General features: G+C 41.0%; 2 protein-coding genes across 2 annotated transcripts in view; both read right to left on the bottom strand.

Moving 5' to 3' along the window:
• Nucleotides 1-17,088, bottom strand: part of LOC138069278 (zinc finger protein 184-like) — a 1,142,341-nt gene that overhangs the window by 244,950 nt on the left and 880,303 nt on the right. The window lies entirely within an intron of this gene.
• Nucleotides 15,296-16,237, bottom strand: LOC138069296 (olfactory receptor 2B2-like). Its single transcript, XM_068960551.1, has one exon. The coding sequence runs from the start codon at nt 16,235-16,237 to the stop codon at nt 15,296-15,298; it is 942 nt and encodes a 313-aa protein (XP_068816652.1).

Raw genomic sequence — 17,088 nt, 5'->3', positions numbered from 1 at the left:
TCAGTTTCAGTCAGTATATCCTCTCATAGTTTCCAAGTGTCTTTTAACCTGGAAGGTGGTCTTCATTAAGTGCCATCCTCTCCATACTTCTCATTTGTTCATTCCTGTCCCTGCCTTCTTCAGAAGCTGCAGCCTCTCCTTTATAAAGGCCTCACTCTGGGGGTTCAGCTTAGATTAGGGGTGGGGGTGGCTGGGAGCTAATGTATAACCAGGTGTAGATCAACTTACATTCCTTGAAATCATGCCAAAGGCCACACATGCCTGCCTTACACCCATATCCACACGTTGTATGATTAGGCCGCCCAAGATGGCTGTTCCTTTCCTCTCTGTACCTACAGCCCCTGCTCCACCAGTGCCTGCTTCACCTACACCCTACTCACAGAACTGACTTCCCCTCTTAATCATAGATCCTAATCTGTAAGTGCCTATGTACTTGCTGTAGCTCCATCTACTCTGTTGTTTATCAAAGGGGTGGTGAGGGTGGTGCTCCTCAGCTGTTTTCCCTGGCAACAGATAAACCAACCTGACCTCATTTCCTCCTATGGTAATCTGGGTAAACTGGCAATCTCCCTCATCCCCTGAGAATGAAAGATACTTTCATGTCCTGCCCTCTGTCTGCCACACACCACTGGGTGTTGCTCCAGGACCCTACTTTAGATATGTAATACTTCCTCTACTTTTCTGGATTCTTGGCCCTGTAATAAAAAGAACAGATTAACAGGAGAAAAACAAATAGTTTGACAACATGTATACCTCCTGTGTACATGGGAAATACTCAGGAAAACTGAGTAACTCTGAAATGACTCAAAGCTACCACTTCAAATACCTTCACCAGCTGAAAACGAAAGAAAGGTGTTGTGGGAGGGAGGCTAGTTATGGGAGGTTTTCCAGCAAACACAGTTCAGTTCAGTTGCTCAGTTGCCTCTCTTTGCAACCCCATGGACTGCAGCACACCAGGCTTTTCTGTCCATCACCATCTCCTGGAGTTTGCTCAAACTCAGATCCATTGAGTCGGTGATGCCATCCAACCATCTCATCCTCTGTCGTCCCCTTCTCCTTCTGCCTTCAGTTTTTCCCAGCATCAGGGTCTTTTCCTATGAGTCAGTTCTTCACATCAGCTGGCCAAAGTATTGAAGCTTCAGCTTCAGCATTAGTCCTTCCAAAGAATATTCGGGACTGATTTCCTTCAGAATTTAGGAGAGGCACAGTCATTAGCAAAAGAAAAGAAAGCGTTATCTTGGACCAGGACCAGGACATACCCGATTGGGGGATGGGGGAGGGGAAGAGAACAGCAGGGGGTCTTTATCATGCAGACTTTCTCTAGAAAGGGGGAGTAACAGTGGACCCAAGAGACTAGATTATCTCTTTAGTGCTGACCAGAAAATTCCAAGCTGGTTGAATAAGATACCTGGGGAAGGTTGAAGCAGTAGTTAATTCAGAAGTTACAGTCTAGGTTTAGTATCATGGACTTTAGCATGAGTGACACTATTTTGAGCCTGTAGGGACAATAGTACAAGGACAAAAGTAGGGATAGCACTCTGACCATAAGCTCTGCAAATGTCTGAAGGGTTGCTGCTGCTGCTGCTGCTGCTGCTGCTAAGTCACTTGAGTCGTGTCTGACTCCGTGCAACCCCATAGACGGCAGCCCATCAGGCTCCACCGTCCCTGGGATTCTCCAGGCAAGAACACTGGAGTGGGCTGTCATTTCCTTCTCCAATGCATGAAAGTGAAAAGTGGAAATGAAAAGTGAAAGTGAAGTCGCTGAGTCATGTCCGCCTCTTAGCAACCCCATGGACTGCAGCCTACCAGGCTCCTCCGTCCATGGGATTTTCCAGGCAAGAGTACTGGAGTGGGGGTGCCATTGCCTTCTCCAGTCTGAAGGGTTAGGCTATCAAAAAAAAAAAAAAAAAAATCTCAACTTAGTAATGTGCAATAAAATTCATATTTTATGGCAAGGGAAGAAAAATTTAATCATAAAATATTTTCTCCACCCATTGGCCTCCTCTCTCCCCTCCCTTGTACATTGTGTTACCTGCGTTACATGTTACCAAGCCTGCTCAGCCATAAAAAGCAACATTCTCCCTGCACCAAGACAACTCAGTCCTAGTCTGTGTGTGGCTTGGAAAAGAACTTCCAGACATGAGGCAGAATAAGAGGAGAATAAAGTTTATTAGAGTGGGGGACACTGTCAGAAAACTGGGGAAGTTCAATGGAGAACTGATGTTGAACAGGGAGGGGTCTTTGTCCACTTTTATACCCAGGGTACAAGGAGTAGGATACAGATCTCATGGGTCACTTGCTGATTGGATGAGGCACGTATACTGGGTTGAGGTGGAGTAAGGTAAGAACCTTCTCCCCGTACGGTAGGAGGGGAGAAAAGTTATACTGCTCAGGAGGACCTGAAATCTGTTAATAGTTACAACATTGGGAAGGGAAGGATGATAAAGGTCTGGTTTTTCTGTTCCTGCATTCCAAGACCCTCTTTGGTTTTATCTGCTCTTTCATCCTTGGGTCACCACAGACTCTTTAAAAGATAACTCTCTTTTTTAATCTTGTAACAGGCCATGACTCAAGGGTTATTGCAAGGGATGACAAGGGGAAATTTTTAGAGTGACAAAACCTTTATATGGTGGTGGGATCAAACTCCAAGCCTTCTCTGGACTGAGGAGTCTAGGTTTGTCTCTAGCAAGTAAGAATCCTCCTGCCCTTCCTGTTTGCATGGGAGAGGAGAGAATTTTTCTGTCTACTCCTTCTCCATTGCCTTCAGCTCAAAATAATCCTTATGCCAGAACGGTATATTTTGGGGAAAGCATTCTCTGAACCCCTTCCTAGGGAAATGTCAAGAGCCAAGAAAAGAACCATATAATTTTGATAAGAAAGAAAAAGTTGATCTTGATTGATTTGATAGTAAGGTTTCTTATAAATCTGTAGTAATTAAACCAATAGAGGAATTAAACATAAAGAGCACGGACAAGTTTAGTTCAGTTCAGTTCAGTTCAGTTCAGTTCAGTCGCTCAGTCATGTCCGACTCTGCGACCGCATGAATTGCAGCACGCCAGGCCTCCCTATCTATCACCAACTCCTGGAGTTCACTCAAACTCATGTCCGTCCAGTGGGTGATGCCATCCAGCCATCTCATCCTCTGTCGTCCCCTTCTCCTCCTGCCCCCAATCCCTCCTAGCATCAGGATTTTCCCAATGAGTCAACTCTTCACATGAAGTGGCCAAAGTACTGGAATTTCAGCTTTAGCATCATTTCTTCCAAAGAACACCCAGGATTAATCTCCTTTAGAATGGACTGGTTGGATCTCCTTTCAGTTCAGTTCAGTTCAGTTCAGTCACTCAGTCGTGTCTGACTCTTTGCAACCCCATGAACCGCAGCATGCCAGGCCTCCCTGTCCATCACCAACTCCCAGAGTGCACTCAGACTCACGTCCATCGAGTCAGTGATGCCATCCAGCCATCTCATCCTCTGTCGTCCCCTTCTCCTCCTGCCCCCAATCCCTCCCAGCATCAGAGTCTTTTCCAATAAGTCAACTCTTCGCATGAGGTGGCCAAAGTACTGGAGTTTCAGCTTTAGCATCATTCCTTCCAAAGAAATCCCAGGGCTGATCTTCAGAATGGACTGGTTGGATCTCCTTGCAGTCCAAGGGATTCTCAAGAGTCTTCTCCAACACCGCAGTTCAAAAGCATCAATTCTTTGGCACTCAGCCGTCTTCACGGTCCAACTCTCACATCCATACATGACCACTGGAAATACCATAGCCTTGACTAGACGGACCTTAGTCGGCAAAGTAATGTTTCTGCTTTTCAATATACTATCTAGGTTGGTCATAACTTTTCTTCCAGGGAGTAATCATCTTTTAATTTCATGGCCTCAATCACCATCTGCAGTGATTTTGGAGCCCCCCCAAATAAAGTCTGACACTGTTTCCACTGTTTCCCCATCTATTTCCCATAAAGCGATGGGACTGGATGCCATGATCTTCGTTTTCTGAATGTTGAGCTTTAGGCCAACTTTGTCACTCTCCACTTTCACTTTCATCAATAGGCTTTTTAGTTCCTCTTCACATATATCTATTAATAAGAAGTTGATATCTGAACGCAGGTGAAAGAAGTGGAGGTCAGTACCAGGCTCCACCAGTAGGGTGTTACCAAGTAGAGCGTGGGTAGCGAGACAAGGAAGGATGATTGGTCCAAGGATTGATGTGAGAGGGTCGAGGAACTGAGTGAGGTGGACAGCCAATCAGAAGCACCAGGAGAGACCTACCAGTGTCACATGGGTCTGAGAACAAATAGGAACAAAACTGAGGCTGAACCAGAGCCAGCGTCGTGGACAAAGGCAAGGATGGAAGGAACCTTTGCGCCCCCAACCTGCTCCCAGCACACCCTGACCCTTCACTCAAAGCGAAACCTCGTGCTCTGACTGTTGCAGCAATGACTGTCTGGGCTTTTAAGTTCTTTAGAATGACCGTTGGCTCGTCAAAGCAACGTTCTTCTGAAGGTGGATTTGAAGAGGCAGGAGAAGAACAGAGCCACATCAGGAAAAGAGTGTGGGAATTCTGTGGGGTGAGCATGAGAGGCCTTTGTATCTCACCTGCAACTTTGGATCCCTATGCTAGGGGACTATGCTCGTCTTCTAGCTACAAGCTGGTCAGAGAAAAGAGTAATGCCACTTTGGACTATTCCTCAGTGGCACCTGAGAACAAATTTCTCAGAAAGAAGGCTCACTAAGGGATGGATTAAATCTAGCCTAATGTCCTTCATTTACAGGAGGAGATATTGAGACCTGGAGAAGGGAATTGATCCAGTGGCAATGGGTATTTCTTTTTAGCAGGTAATGTATATTAAAGGATTTTGAAAGCATCATGAAAATTCACAAAATCAGACCATCTGTTGAGATCATTTCTGTTACATGCCACTACTTACTTCTCTGGGTACCTGTAAAAGAACCTCCAAGGCCAGGATTCTTGTCCCAATGTTTTAGTTGAGGGAGCAGAGAGATTAGGGTTAGCCCCTCATCACTCAGATGATAATGAATGAAATCAGGAACTGAATACAGGAATATCTATACCTTATAAATATAAAATATATAATTACTATTCAACTTTATGGAAATCCAGGGTGTCTGAAGCCTGATACCAGGTACCGAGGAGTGACAAAATGAATGACGAAGGGAAAAAAAGTCCCAAATTTCAAGTAACTTAAGGGTTAGGAAAAAGAAACACCTGGGAAGTTCTGCTTAAGAATGCAATGCAGTAATTTATGATAGTTCAAAGGACTGTGGGATACCCTCACGTGAGCAAGGGTAGAATCTTCACAGAGGAGGTGAGATCAATCTGAGGGACACTGAAGAACTTTCCTATATGAAAGTGTGTTTGTAAGGGTTTTGTTTGTCTTTGATGTCGGTAGAATCTGAGTGTGTATTCTGTTTTGATTCAGAGAGCCCCCAGCAGCATCCTCTTTGGTGATTATATCAGTGCAGCTTCTTCTGCACAGGGTTTTACATTTCATATATTGGCAAATTTAAAACTTTTAAAAGTAGAATTTTATTGCTTGCATTTTCTTTCTCATGCAGTTAAATGTATTTGTTTCTTAGAAAAAGACGTAGTTTGAGAACATGGATCATATACTTTCTTTGCTCTTTTGTACCTTTCCTTTCTTTTTTTTGGGGGGGGGAGATGTGTTAATTTTTTTATTATGTAACATATTGGATGCAGAAAAATCTTTTAAAAACATAAAAGTACTCCCCTCCAAATGACTGGAAATTCACCTCCCAGGTGATCAAGTGACCTGATCAGTGTTTGGAATTGATACTGTGTGATAACTACTTCCTGGGTACCAATTTGGTTTGAGCTCATCTTTTTTTGTATTCACTTTTGACATTTGACAATGTCTTTTAACTTTTCAAAAGATAATTTTTTTTTTCTCCTTCAAATTTAAATGTAGATTACAAATATAATCTCCAACTGACAATTCATTGTCAGAATTTGAGGCTTTGGACCCTGGCTCCTGGATGAATTACTCAGAAAGGAGGAGAGAAGACGACTTGCTCAGAAGCAGGGCAAAGCTGTGATCCTGAAAGAGCCTGCCCATAACCAGCAATAGCAGTGCACCTCAGTAGAATTCCTCACAGCACATTCGGCAGAGTACTTTTCGACTGCCTGTTGAGCCCTCTGGACAAAAAAACCCCTGAATTTCCACTCACCTGGATCAAGACTGAAGAAAAGTTCCCAGAAAAGACCTCAAACAGTGAGGTTGAGTTTACTTTTCCTCTTTCAACAAGCCAGACTACTAATAACTGTGGTGCTGGAGAAGACTCTTGAGAGTCCCTTGGACTGCAAGGAGATCAAATCAGTCTATCCTAAAGGAAATCAACCCTGAATTTTCACTGGAAGCACCGATGCTGAAGCTGAAGCTCCAATACTTTAGCCACCTGATGTGAGCAGCCAACTCACTGGAAAAGACCCTGAGGCAGGGAAAGGTTGAGGGCAAGAGGAGAAGTGGAAAGCAGAGAATGAGATGGTTGGATGGCATCATCGACTCAATGGATATGAGTTTCAGCAAATTCTGGGATACAGTGAAGGACAGGGAAGCCTGGCACGCTGTAGTTCATGGCATCACAAAGAGTTGGACACGATGGAGCAACTGAGCAACAAGACGGTATTGTACACCGAATAAGCCTGTCAAGTCAGGTACTATGGGCTTGTGTTTCTCTTCAATTCTCATATGCTTAAATATGAAATTTCCACAGTTGACAGGACACAGTGGACTGACTGGGAGTCAGAGTTTGACTTTAGCCGTAGATCTGTTTCTTTTATGCTGTTATGGAAATCAGTCAACTCCCCCAAGCCTCAAATTTCTATATTTCCTCCAACTTGTGTGCTCTGTGATTCTTTTGAATTGCCCAAGGCATTTTGGATAGTGCCAGGCACTTGACAGGCCTTAGGAAAAATATCTATAGCCTTACTTGAGAAGGTTCTGAAATGGCCCACACATTTGGAGCCAGGTCTTGAAACTTAGCTATATTGGCAAGAACATATTCAGATGAACTTAAAGATCCTGGAGACTAGATTATTTTAAATTAGGTGAACTCTGTTTACAACATTAGTATTTAATAGTGAGAAAGGAATTTGAGCTGTTACCAATTTCTACCAGAGATGAATTATTTCAGTGATTTGTCAGGCATTGATTGCATACCCACTCTTCATTTATCACAGTGATAAACAGTACGAAAGGATGAAAACGGCCCCTTCTCTATTCTTGAGGTAGTAGTTCATCATCTGGTGGAGACTATAAGCAAGTTTTGTGTGTCACTCTTATTTGATCTTTACAACAATCCTGTGAAGTCAGTGGTATTGCTAGTTTTTCATTCCTGAGGAGGAAAGTGAGGCACCAAGGGTTAGATGAGTTACTCCATAACACAAAATGGTAACTTGTGGAGCCTAGACTCACACTCAAAGCCTGGGCTGTAAACTGTTTCCCCTGGCACAGGGGAATTAGTCGGTACCCCTCATTCCAGATGTTTTTTAATGCATACCAAGGGGTGGAGGCAACTCTCATCCTTCCCTAAAATCAGATGGAAAATAGGAGGTCAAGACAACCATCCGCAACTCCTGTGCAGTGACTTGGTGGGAAATGGGGGTAGTTATGTTTCTTCTTTAAGCAGTTATGTCAGATCCTTCTAAGGAAGAACGAAATATACTTACTCCACTAGAATTACTATCCCACATGAACTGTGAATTTTGCCAGGCCACTTTTAAAGTGTTTTTTTTTTTTTTTTTTTTTAATGCAGTTGGGAAAATTGTCTTAACTGCTGGGTTCTCTTAATATCACTGCTATTTGGCCATTTTCTTCTCATCGTGCCTTTTTTTTTTTTTTTTAATCCTGATTGAGTTTGTACACTTTTATAAAAAATGTTTTTCTTTTCTGTAAGAGAGAATACAAGATATAGTTTAAAAACTAGGCACAGAATTTGAGCATCAATTATAAAGGTCATTCAGTTCTACAAATCTTCTCCTATATTTATTGCCATGAATGGAGATTTTAAAATATAAATAGTAATACAAATCTTAATTACAAACTTGAGAAGAAATAGAATAGAAGCAAGAAACAAATCAAAGTAAATGACCTATTAGAAGAATAGGATTAGGAAAGCCACCTAGACACTGCTGACTCCCCACATTAGCAAAGATGCCCAAGATACAACTGTTTAATAATTGAAAGATCCAAGCCATGCTGAGTGATCATTGGAATTAGGAACTCAGAAAAATGTAAAAACATAACAACAGATCACATAGAAATTTTGGTCCAAAAGAAACTTTCTGAACTATCTTTAACTGGCTGAGTTTACTAGTATTATTTGGGGGTGGGGTGGGGAGAAGAAATATTATCCTATTTTGACATTTGATTAAATGAAATTCAAATAAATTCCCCAAGATACTATGTTAGGAAATAAAGGATGTTTTCCATCTCTTACTGCAAAAACCTTGGGCATTGTACCTTAATTTGCCATGTCAGGATCTGTGAAAAGGAGGATAAATCTTGGGCCTATCTTAATCTCTTTTCTTTTTCTCCAGCTATTTTTAAGCATTCATATTCCTGTTTGTTACTGTTAAGGTTACTTAAGGTAGAGAGGGGAAGAGGGTGAGAATGTGAGGCAGCCAAGGAGAAATATTCATCACATTCAGAGTCTCCCACTTCCTCCTATCCAGACTTACACTACTCTGTCTTGGTTGAAGATGAGAGACGTCTGTGAGCTTGTGACTGCTTTAACCAATAGAGTATGACAAAAGTGACATTGTGACACGAAAGGCTAGGTCTTAACAGGACCTGCAGCTTTCACCTTGTTGGTTAGAAATCACTCTTAGAGTTTTGAGCAACCATATTAAGAAGTCTGACCACCCTGAAACCATTCCATGAGGAAGCCTAGTCCAGCCACATGGAGATGCTACTAGCAGTGCCCTGGTTAACGTTCCCAGCAAGAGTCTAGTCTTCCAATTATCCCAACCCAGTTGCCAGACTTACAAGTTATGAAAATTAATAAGCAGAAACCTCATTTTAACTGGAGTTAGGAGGCCATACGGAGTGCTCTCAGCCCTACCTACCACTCCAGGTCAGTTGCTGACCCAAATGGAAGACATGGTATCTTGGTGTCTCCAAAAGGAAAACAGTTATCACTTGACTACCCAGCAGGAGGAAGAAAGAATTTCTCACTGCCAGACAAGAGCCCAGCCAGTAAGAGACTGCCACAACTCAGCCAGTGAAAAGCTGGTACACTTCAGAAACTCCCAGTTTCTTCCAATGGACTCCTTGTTTATAGCAGCTCCACCTAACTGCCCTTCCCTATAAAATAGCATTCCTCTGCTTTGTTCTTTGCACTTGTCTGTGGTTTCCCATAGATTCCATCCTGCTTAAATGCTATTCTTCTCTGTTCCGGAATAAATCCATTTTGTTGGTAAAATAACTGGCTGTTTTATTGTTTTAGATCAACAAAGTGAAGATGTCGCCATAGAATTCTAGTTCCCATAGCCTGAGTTTTCCCAGACATTGTAGGGCAAAGCCAAACCATCTCCTTTTTGCCCTGTCCAAAGTCACTCACAAAATCCATGAGCATAATAAAATGGATATGATTTCATGCCGTTACATTTTTTACTCAGCAGTAGATGGCTGAAATATTTATTGGTCTTTGTATACTATCTCTGCTTCAGCCTCTGATTTGTGAGCTACTTAAGGGCAAAAAACGTTTGTAATTCTCTTCACTGAGTATCTCTGTTAACTGACAAATAATGGCTGTCAATATGCCAACAAATTTGGAAAACTCGCCAGAGGCCACAGGACTGGAAAAGGTCAGTTTTCATTTCAATCCCAAAGAAAGACAATGCCAAAGAATGCTCAAACTACTGCACAATTGCACTCATCTCACATGCTAGTAAAGTAATGCTCAAAATTCTCCAAGTCAGGCTTCAATAGTACATGAACCATGAAATTCCAGATGTTCAAGATGGATGTAGAAAAGGCAGAAGAACCAGACATCAAATTGCCAACACACATTGAATCATCAAAAAAGCAAGAGAGTTCCAGAAAACCATCTACTTCTGCTTTATTGACTATGCCAAAGCCCTTTAACTGTGTGGATGCCAACAAACTGTGGAAAATTCTTCAAGAGATGGGAGTACCAGACCACATGACCTGCCTCGTGAGATATCTATATGCAGGTCAAGAAGCAACAGTTAGAACTGGACATGGAACAACAGACTAGTTCCAAATCAGAAAGGAGTATGTCAAGGCTGTATATTGTTATCCTGCTTATTTAACTTGTATGCAGAGTACATCATGAGAAACACTGGGCTGGATGAAGCACAAGATGAAATCAAGATTGCCGAGAGAAATATCAGTAACCTCAGATATGCAGATGACACCACCATTATGGCAGAAAGTGAAGAACTAAAGAACTTCTTGATGAATGTGAACGAGGAGAGTAAAAAAGATGGCTCCACATTCAGAAAACTAAGATCATGGGATTTGGTCCCATCACTTCATGACAAATAGATGGTGAAACAGTGGAAACAGTGACAGACTTTATCTTTTGGGTCTCCAAAATCACTGCAGATGGCGACTGCAGCCATGAAATTAAAAGACTCTTGCTCCTTGGAAGAAAACTTACGACCAACCTAGACAGCTTATTAAAAAGCAGAGATATTACTTTGCTGTCAAAGGTCCGTCTAGTCAAAGCTATGGTTTTTCTAGTAGTCACGTATGGATGTGAGAGTTGGACTATAAAGAGAGCTGAGAGCTGAAGAATTGATTCTTTTGAACTGTGGTGTTGGAGAAGACTTTTGAGGGTCCCTTGGACTGCAAGGACATTCAACCAGTCCATCCTAAAGGAAATCAGTCCTGAATATTCATTGGAAGGACTGATGCTAAACCTGAAACTCCAATACTTTGGCCACCTGATGTGAAGAACTGACTCATTAGAAAAGACCCTTACGCTGGAAAAGATTGAAAGTGGGAAGAGAAGGGGACGACAGAGGATGAAATGGTTGGATGGCATCACTGACTCAAAGGACGTGAGTTTGAGTGGGGTTGGTGATGGACAGGGAGGTCTGGCGTGCTTCAGTCCATGGGGTCGCAAAGAGCAACTGAACTGAAAAGATATGTCCATCTCATAATCTCCAAAACTTCAGATGTTACCTTCAATAGCAAAAGATGTGACTACTCAAGGATATTGAGAAATTTATGCTAGACTATCAGGGTGGGTTCTACCTGCCATCACATGTTTCCTTATAAGAGAAAGGCAGAGGGAGATTAGACTGAGGCACATAGAGAGGAGGAGATATGAAAACAGAGGCAGAGCTGAGAGTGATGAGACCACAAGTCAAGGACACAAGACATGCCAGCAGCCATTAGAAACCAAGAAAGACAAGGAAGAGATCCCAGCAATTACCCGCTCCCCCACCACAGCTTCCAGAGGGTGCATGACCTTACTGACACCTTGACATCAGACACTCGACCTCCAGAACTGTGAGAGAATAAATTTCATTGTATCCTTTATTTATATATTCTGTTATATTGCAAGTTTTATCTTCAGGAAGTTATGTTTTATATCTAACCAAATTCTCCCTAATTGTTACTGACATAGCCACAGACTTCCTGGATCAGGAATGATCTTACCAGCCATGTAGTCCAACTTCCCTCCAGAATTGAAAATCCTGTCTTCACAGAGATATTTATTCATTTAAACTTCTTTATTTATTTATTTACTTATTTATTTTTACCAGTGTTGACTCCCATTCACTGAATCACAGTAGCTTCCACCTAACTCTTCCCTTAGAAGCCACAAGAATAAATTTCTGCATGACATTTTTCTAAAGGCTTGGTTATATCTATCATTTTCTCTGTCTACTTTTGTTCTTTGGTCATTCACAGAAATGGTTATGACATGTGATTTAGCTACAGAAAATTTCTAAAGCAGAATTTAAAGAGGAAAAACATAGGTAGATTAATTGAGCCTATTTTATATAGATTTCTATTTTCCCATATTGCCAAAAATGTTTCACTATTTCATCATGGTATAATTCAAATTTTATTGTGAATCCCTTTTAATATAATACCAACTTTATTTTTACCCATTAATATGAATCCTATCCTTCACAGATCAAACAATACTCTACGTGACTGCCCTTCAAATACGCGAAGAGAACTATTACATCAAACATTGACAAACCATTTTCACTCCATGTTAAATAAGCTAGGCCTTCAGTAGTTCTTTAAGAGGCATTATGTTCTGATTCCTCAGTTCTCTAGTCAATATTCTGCAGAAACATTTTGGTTTTACAATGTTTGTACCTCTCTAAATGTGAATCCAGGCTTCAGCAATACGTGAACCGTGAACTTCCAGATGTTCAGGCTGGTTTTAGAAAAGGCAGAAGAACCAGAGATCAAATTACCAACATCCACTGGATCATCATAAAAGCAAGAGAGTTCCAGAAAAACATCTATTTCTGCTTTATTGACTACGCCAAAGCTTTTGTGTGTTTCACAATAAACTGTGGAAAATTCTTAACGAGATGGGCATAGCAGACCACCTGACCTGCCTCTTGGGAAACCTATATGCAGGTCAGGAAGCAACAGTTAGAACTGGACATGAAACAGCAGACTGGTTCCAAATAGGAAAAGGAGTACGTCAAGGCTGTATATTGTCACCCTGCTTATTTAACTTATATGCAGAGTACATCACGAGAAATGCTGGGCTGCAGGAAGCACAAGCTGGAATCAAGACTGCTGGGAGAAATATCAGTAACCTCAGATATGCAGATGACATCACCCTTATGGCAGAAATGAAGAACGAAAGAGCCTCTTGATGAAAGTGAAAGAGGAGATTGGAAAGGTTGGCTTAAAGCTCAACATTCAGAAAACTAAGATCATGGCATCTGGTCCCATCACTTAATGGCAAATAGATGGGGAAATAGTGGAAACAGTGTCAGACTTTATTTTGGGGGGCTCCAAAATCACTGCGGATGGTGATTGCAGCCGGGAAATTAAAAGACACTTACTCCTTGGAAGGAAAGTTACGACCAACCTACACAGCATGTTAAAAAGCAGAGGCATTACTTTGCCAACAAAGGTCTGTCTAATCAAGGCTATGGTTTTTCCTGTAGTCAAGTATGAATGTGAGAACTGGACTATAAAGAAAGCTAAGAGCTGAAGAATTGATGCTTTTGAACTGCGGTGTTGGAGAAGACTCTTGAGAGTCCCTTGGACTGTAAGGCAGTCCATCCTAAAGGAGATCAGTCCTGGGTGTTCATTGGAAGGACTGATGTTGAAGCGGAAACTCCAACACTTTGGCCAAGCTGATGTGAAGGGCTAACTCATTTGAAAAGACCCTGATGCTGGGAAGGATTGAGGGCAGGAGGAGAAGGGGACGACAGAGGATGAGATGGCTGGATGGCATCACCGACTCAATGGACATGAGTTTGGGTAAACTCCGGGAGTTGGTGATGGACAGGGAGGCCTGGCATGCTGCGGTTCATGGGGTCACAAAGAGTCGGACATGACCGAGCGACTGAAATGAACTGAACTGAACTGAAATGTGAATCCTAGAACTGAAGTCAGTGATTTGTATGTTTAATTAAAAACAGTTGGTTTATACTGGCTTCTTAGCCCAAATTCCCTGTCTATGGTGATCAGGATGTCCTCCTACCTCCAAATGTGGGGAGTGTACCTTTCACATGAGAGATTTATTCTCTGTTTTCCGGGGGATAGAGGACGGTCAGAGTTTCCTTCTTGTAACTGCTTCTTCTCAAGCAACTTCAGCTCAAAATAATACCATTGTGATATTTTAGGAGGTGGCCCACCCCGAGCCCCAGTACTAGCAAGACCTCTTTATTCATTTTAACTATTAGCACAGCAGTCCTTAAAGTGCACTCCTTGATCTGCACAACCTGAGAATTAGTTAGAAATGCAATTCCTGGCCCCTTCCTCCAGACCTCCTACTTTAGAAACTCTGGGAGTGTAGGTGGGTTGATTCCCAGGGATCTTGGATTTTAAAAGCCCTCCAGGTGGTCTTGATGCAGGTTGAAGTTTTAAGATCCACCATATTGTGTCAGAAAATTACACTGAGGCAGAAATGTACCTTGTTGGTACATTTTGAATACCGGTATTCAGAGGAAATATGCTAATTGTATTTCTTAGTTATTGAACTTTCTGTTGTTGTGTTTAGTAGAAGTAATTAGAAAAAGAAGCAGTTAAAATGACCACAGTGCAACTATTCATCAGTTCAGTTCAGTTACTCAGTCGCATCCGACTGTGACCCCATGGACTGCAGCACGCCTGCTATTCATAAAAACAGCCAAAAACTGACTCACAGTGTGCAAATATTTCTCTCAGCACTTTGATGAGCTCTGAAGGCCATGTGGAAGAAGTATAAATTATAATCTATGCTACCTAAGAGAGCTAACATAATAAGCTTTTTTTCTTGAACAAAGGAAGTACATTAAACAAACAATGAATATTGTTATATACTGTGCTAGTTTTATGATTTAGATTCTAATTGCTTTAGGGCTTAAAAGGAGACAGAGAACATAGATGGTAATTGAATCATGAAAAAAATTCCAATAAAGAGTGTGTGATTCAGATAAATAAATAAATACAAATTAATTTGGTAGATGAAATAAGATAAGATACTTCAATTTAAGATAAATGGAAAGTATAGACATGAGAGGAGATCCAGGTAAAATTGTGGAAGAAAAATCATTGTACAACCCAAGTATTGTCTTAATGTGGGAATAGTGTTAAAATTTAAGCTATTATCATTAACTTTATATCTATAAGGTGGGGGGGGGAGCTTTGTATGGCTTTATGGACTTCTGTTGCATCTTCTGTAATTAAGAAAATATTTGTGATGTGTAAGCACATTTGAATGTGTATAAAAATGTTATGTTTCCTGAGCTTTTATTCTAGACTCACAGGAGTTTAAGGCGGTTTACCAAGTATACAAACCAGTGTTATAAAGCTGAGACTTTAAATATTTCAAGCTTACACTATTTTAGAGGATCATAATGCACCAGTTCTCAGGATTTGTGCAATGACTATAGGTAGACAGTAGGAAATAAGTGCATTTTTTTGTCAGTGACATTTTATTTGAAGAAGGTCATCATAACAGTTCTAAGAGTAGACTAAAGTAACTTGGATGGATTAAATTAAATTAAATTATTATTAAGTTAAATAATTTAATTTATTAAATTATTAAAATAAGTAAACTTCAAGTTTTAGGAAGGCCTATCATTTGGGTATTCCTATTTCTTGATTAAGAAAATCCTTGCAATCAGCCTGTTAAATGCTCCCTTTACATCTTTGTTCCTAAGTGTGTATATAAGGGGGTTCAACATGGGTGTGATGATTCCATAAAAAAGGGATACCATCTTTCCCCGGTCCTTGGAGGCAGGGGATGGTGGTTGCAAATACATATAGATAGCAGTGCCATAAAAAATTGACACAACTATCAAATGGGAGCCACATATTCCAAATGCCTTTCGCCGACCTTCCACTGATTGTATTCTCAACACTGCTTGGACAATACAAGCATAGGATATCAGAATGAGTGTCACAGGTATTAGAAGGAATAGCACACTGATAAAGAACAGTTCAGCTTCATTTGCTGTTGTGTCTACACATGACAACTTGAGCAGAGCAGGGACTTCACAGAGGAAGTGATCCACTTCTTTGTGGCCACAGAGTGGCATCTGCAGGGTCAAGGTGGACTGTAATACTGAGTTGCTGAAGCCACTAACCCAGGATATAGCTGCCAGCTGGAGGCAGAGCCTTTGGTGCATGATGATGGAGTAGCGGAGAGGCCGACAAATAGCTACAAACCTATCAAAGGACATGACAGCCAGGAGGAGACATTCAGTGGAACCCAAAGCCAGGGAAATAAAAAGTTGTGCCACACAGCCGCCATAACTAATCACCTTCCTGATGCTGCGTATGTTTACCAGCATTTGTGGAACTATACTTGTGGTGTAGCAAAGGTCCAGGAGTGAGAGATTGGTAAGAAAAAAATACATGGGGGTATGGAGCTTGGAATCCAGACGGGACACAACAATTATTGCTAGATTGCCCAGGATGGTCAAGATATAGGAAATCAGGAACACCACAAAGAGTGGCAGCTCCAGCCATGGTCGATCTGAGAAACCTAAGAGGATGAACTCTTGGGGGACACTCTCATTGATCCTATTCATGTTAAATGGTCAGCTCTTGGTTCTCTGGAATATAAAAAGTAAGTTAACAAGCACATTTATTTACTGTCAGTTTTAAGCATTTTTCTAACAATTTGTATAAACTTATAGAATGATGCTATTAATAATGTGAAAATATATTTACAAAAATATACATATTTATCTTTCCAAGTATTTCAAGTGTTTCTATTTTTATTTAAGTATATTAGTAAAATAAATTTCAAAAAATTTAAAGTAACTTCAGTTTCCATATTCATAGAACTTATTCTTTATAAAATATCGAAATTTGATCTTTTGTTATTCTGTAAATTCATTGTTCTCACTTCTTTCTACCCTCAGTACCTTCTATTAAATAGTTATAGACACAGTTCCTGCCATTTGAAATTCTTCTGTGAGAGTATGCTAAGTCACTTCAGTCATGTCCAACTCTTTGCGACCCTATGGATTGTAGCGCACCAGGCTCCTCTGTCCTTGGGATTGTCCAGGCAAGGATAGTGGAGTGGGTTCCCATGCTCTCTTCCAGGGGATCTTCCCAATCCATGGCTCGAACCCACATCTCCTGCATCTCCTTTGGCAGGTGAACTCTTTACCCCTAGTGCCATCTATTTTCTCCTAATGCCAATGAGATTCCCTGTGTAAAAACTGTGTAAATTAAAATTGTGTAAATCTCATCCCCTCAAAAAAAAAAAAAAAAAGAAGAAGAAGAACATGTAGAAAGTATCTAATAATGGATACAACTGAGGACATATATATTTTTTATTTTAGAAGCTCAGAATTCATATGAGATTATTTAATAATATGGAACTAGACAGGCTCATAGGCTACCTTGCCTAATTAGTTACATTATACTGGGA

This window comes from Capricornis sumatraensis, chromosome 22 (assembly GCF_032405125.1).
Source record: "Capricornis sumatraensis isolate serow.1 chromosome 22, serow.2, whole genome shotgun sequence".
NCBI lineage: Eukaryota > Metazoa > Chordata > Mammalia > Artiodactyla > Bovidae > Capricornis > Capricornis sumatraensis.
The sequence above is the reverse complement of the archived record's forward strand: the minus strand, read 5'-3'. Positions and strand labels throughout refer to the sequence as shown.